The 3,966-nt window shown below is 35.4% G+C and overlaps 1 protein-coding gene across 1 annotated transcript in view; it reads left to right on the top strand.

The window, feature by feature from the left end:
• Positions 1-4: 4 nt before the first annotated feature.
• LOC111446786 (interferon-related developmental regulator 1-like) overlaps positions 5-3,966 on the top strand; it is a 5,537-nt gene continuing 1,575 nt past the window's right edge. Inside the window, exons 1-11 of the mRNA XM_023085738.1 lie at positions 5-315; positions 608-776; positions 961-1,041; positions 1,712-1,794; positions 1,879-1,991; positions 2,088-2,198; positions 2,373-2,482; positions 2,951-3,263; positions 3,351-3,428; positions 3,512-3,562; positions 3,688-3,777. Coding sequence (XP_022941506.1) covers positions 306-315; positions 608-776; positions 961-1,041; positions 1,712-1,794; positions 1,879-1,991; positions 2,088-2,198; positions 2,373-2,482; positions 2,951-3,263; positions 3,351-3,428; positions 3,512-3,562; positions 3,688-3,777 — 1,209 coding nt within the window. The 5' untranslated portion in view covers positions 5-305. The remainder of the gene's footprint in view (positions 316-607; positions 777-960; positions 1,042-1,711; positions 1,795-1,878; positions 1,992-2,087; positions 2,199-2,372; positions 2,483-2,950; positions 3,264-3,350; positions 3,429-3,511; positions 3,563-3,687; positions 3,778-3,966) is intronic.

Below are 3,966 nucleotides of genomic sequence, written 5' to 3'. Positions count from 1 at the left end.
GGCTTACGCACCCGTTGGGCGTTTTAAAGGTGTTGGACTTCAAAGCTTGTTGTTTCCTATTTCTTTAAAATCCCTAGTTTGTTTCTCCACGAAACTTTCCTTTTTCCTTTCCCCTACCTTTCGATAAATTTTGATGGCGAATTTCTCTTGCAATTCATCATCCAACCGTTGCTCGATTCTCGTTTCAATTCAATTAGATTCTGTTCATCTTTTTTTCCCTATATCTCTTCGTTCTCAGATTTTTACGCGGCTTTGTACTTCTAATTGACGTCGATTGAAGGGAGGAGCCACCGTGATCTGTACAAATGGGAAGACGTGAGTTTTCTTTTTGGTTGTTTCATCCATAATCGAGGCTGCTTTTTTGTTTTATTTATGAAGGATACCGATATTTTCTTCTTCGTTTTTCATTTATAGATTTTTGACTTTATGTTCTTGTTCTCGAGTGTTTCTGTTTTTCTTTCTGGATTGGAAGTCTGAAAGGTTGTGCTGTCTCAGCGATTGTATTTTTTTTTATCTTTATGTGACTTGCCCCGGCGAAGTTTTGATGTCTTCCTGTGCAAATGGGTAAATCCAGGAGTTTGGTATTGATGTTGTCCCTTCTTGACAGGTAAAACTCAGCGTAAAAATTCTCTAGCGGTGGACAGTGACGATGATAGTAGTGTGAGTTCTTCATCGACTATGCGGTCCGATCGAATGTCTGTTGTAGGGGTTGAGGATTTTCAATTTGACAAAGATACTTTACTTGATCAAGCTCTTGATGATTTATATGAAAAGAGGTATTCTTTTATAGTTCATCAACGATTCTTCGTACTAATTGATTTTATACAAGAACGAAAATTGATGCAATTTGTCGATAGTAGCCACAGCCGTTGCCCTATTGTGGCTTACAATTTGTTGGTCTTTTTCTTTAAAAAATCTTGTAGTTCTTAGAATAAAGTATGTTTGATTTTTGCAATGAAGGGGTTCCACAAGAGAGAAAGCGCTGGCATCGATTATAGAAAATCTCAGCAACAATTTGCAACATCAGTTTGTGGAAAAGAAGTAAGCACTTCTTCACCTACTGTCTCCATTCAAAATTTCCTTCTTTCGTACATGGCCTTCAACTCTTTTAATCTGTTTACCTTGTTTATAGCTCGGATACCCTTTGACTTTTCTTGGCTGTTGTCTCTAAGAGTAAACAATAGCAGAGTTGCTTCATTCACTTTCTTGGTTAAATTTGATTGTGTAGTGTTGCTGCATGGTGTAGAACTGTTCAAAATGTTAAAGAAAAAAAAAAAGGAGAGATTGTGAGAGCTCTTATTTAAGAAATAGATCGTTTTCACCTTTGTACTCAAATTATAATATTATCCAGAGAAACCAACTAACAGGTGATCTAAAATGCAACCACGGGCAGGAGCGCTGGCATCCTTTAGCCAGCATAATTCGGGTCAAAATACTCAAAATTATTTCTAACAAATCCCTGAATTTTGCTTTAAGAATGCTCAATCTCAGCCAATGTTATTAGGCTGCCACAAAAATTACTGAGGCAGATCTTCAGTACGTCCTGTGTCATGCTCCCCTATTTTGTTGCCATAAACAGTGGGGGAAAGCAGTGCCCCCCTTTTTATATAATGCAACTTTCAGTCAATCATCCAAGAGATGTAAACAAAAAGGAAAGAAAGAAAAAAGCACATGCACATTGATTAATTGCATTTCTTCTGCCTTTGGCCAGATTTGCTACTCTGCTTCATCAGTGTCTGAATTCTATCAAAAAGGGTTCCAGCAAGGAGATTTCCTTGGCCTCTCGTGCAATTGGTAAGTATTGTTTGGTAACATTAACCGTCTCAATTACTATGCATCCATATGCCAATAACTTATTTGATCATATACAATCTATAGGATTATTGGCTTTAACTGTCGGTGAGGGTGACAATGCGCGAGAAATATTGACAGAATCGATTCCCACCATTTCTCAGACTCTTAGATCTGGCTCAGAATCTTCAAAGATATCGGTACTTGACATAATATTTGTAAACTGAAGTTTAGTTTTTAAATACCTATATTATTTTCATTCCACCAATTTTTATGGGACGGTCAATTTTCTACAGCTGGTCGAATGCTTGGCAGTTATCACTTTTGTTGGTGGAAATGACATGGAGGAAATTGAACGGTCATTGCAGCTCATGTGGCAAGTTGTCATTCCCAAACTAGGACCAAATGTATTCCCTTATGTCTCTTCCTCTATTAGTTTGTCTGTTTTTTTTTTAATATCTGTTTAAAGTTATGAATTGATTAATCCTATATCAAAATCTTATATCAAGAGTTTGGCCATAAAATATTTGGATGACTATTTTTCTTGTTGTTGACTTGTTTTCTGCTCTTCAATTTCATAGGTAGTTGCAGTCAGGCAATCAGCAACTATCATTGGTGCCATGGTGTCTGCATGGTCCTTTGTCCTTACAACTATGAACGGGTTGAAACTTAATTCCAAAGATTGGCAAGAGTTAGTAACTTGTTATTATTCTGCCTCCTCTTTTGCTTTTAATTTTAGTGTGATTTATAATGGGTTGAAGTCATAATTTGCACATCTAGGTATGAATTAACAAATCATCTCAATGAATTTTTAGTTGGTTGGAACGAGGATATAATTGGGGTTGATTGTGTCAACATAGCAAATAAATGTGTAAAAGAAGTGTTTATGAAGATTTGGTAAATAAACTCTCCACCTTGTATAAAATTTTTCTACGTATTATCTGTCTTACATTATGATGTGATTTTGTTCCCTGATGGGCAATTTAGTTTCTTTCCAAAGAAAACATCAAAGGTTCTAACGTAAAAACAATCAAAATATGTGGGAGAATCCTACTAATAACTTGTAGTTTTGAATTTTCTGTCGATAAAGAAGCACAAATTAAAATGTTGGTACTCATGTATGGTTATTGAAGGAAATTATTATACTGCAAATATACAGATCAATATCATATTTATCAAGTCTTCTGGACAAGGATGACCGTGCTGTACGCATTGCTACTGGTGAAGCATTGGCATTGATTTTTGAGAGAGGCGTTTTGGAGAAGTTTTCTGCTGAAGCTAAAGGATCAATTGATGGCTCCACCCTAGAGGGAAGTAAACCGCGGGAATGGTTTATGCATATTCAGGGATTGAAGGGGAAAATCTTGAATCAAGTAAAAAGCCTCTCGATGGAAGCTGGTGGTAAGGGATCCGCTAAGAAAGATCTCAACTCCCAGCGGAATACATTTAAAGATATTTTGGAGTTTCTTGAGGTGCATATATCTTTAGTTCTTTAAATTTTTGGATTTTCATGTTCCATCCTTTTTAGGCTTAATTGATTATTGGTTCTGTAATGTTAGGATGGTTATTGCCCTGAAACTTCAACTAAGATTGGAGGAGATCTGTTGCAGACTTCAACATGGACACAACTGATTCAGGTTCACTTATCTTTTTGTTGTTGGAGAATAGTTTAACTTTTCTTTTTTATTTTGTTTCTCACTAAATTTCTAAATTTTTGCAGTTGAACTTCTTAAAGCACTTTCTTGGAGGAGGGTTTGTTAAGCACATGCAGGTTAGTTTCTTTGCCTTTTTTTATACTAACACGTATTTCTTTAAAAGTTTGATTTTTTGATAATCTGCGGATAGTATTCCTGTGACTTCTAACATTTTACTTTTTTTTCTTGTTTACTGTAATAGGAGAATGAATTCCTTCATGATGTCTTTGGGTTCACTCCGAAGAAAAAATTTCTCTTAGACAGCGAACATCGAATATCATCTACGGAAAAGGTTAGCTTCCACTATGATTATTTTTTATTTTATTTATCTATTTTGGGTTCAACGTGTTCTATTCAATGATGTAATTTCTATTCCTTGCGTATCGCAATCTCATTTCTGTATTTTGCCTTTGAATGAGGTTGGAAAGGTGATTATTTTCTTTCATTAGATTAACTTTTTTTTTTTTTTTTTTTTTTTTTT

Source organism: Cucurbita moschata, unplaced genomic scaffold (genome assembly GCF_002738365.1).
Source record: "Cucurbita moschata cultivar Rifu unplaced genomic scaffold, Cmos_1.0 Cmo_Scf00008, whole genome shotgun sequence".
NCBI lineage: Eukaryota > Viridiplantae > Streptophyta > Magnoliopsida > Cucurbitales > Cucurbitaceae > Cucurbita > Cucurbita moschata.
The sequence above is the reverse complement of the archived record's forward strand: the minus strand, read 5'-3'. Positions and strand labels throughout refer to the sequence as shown.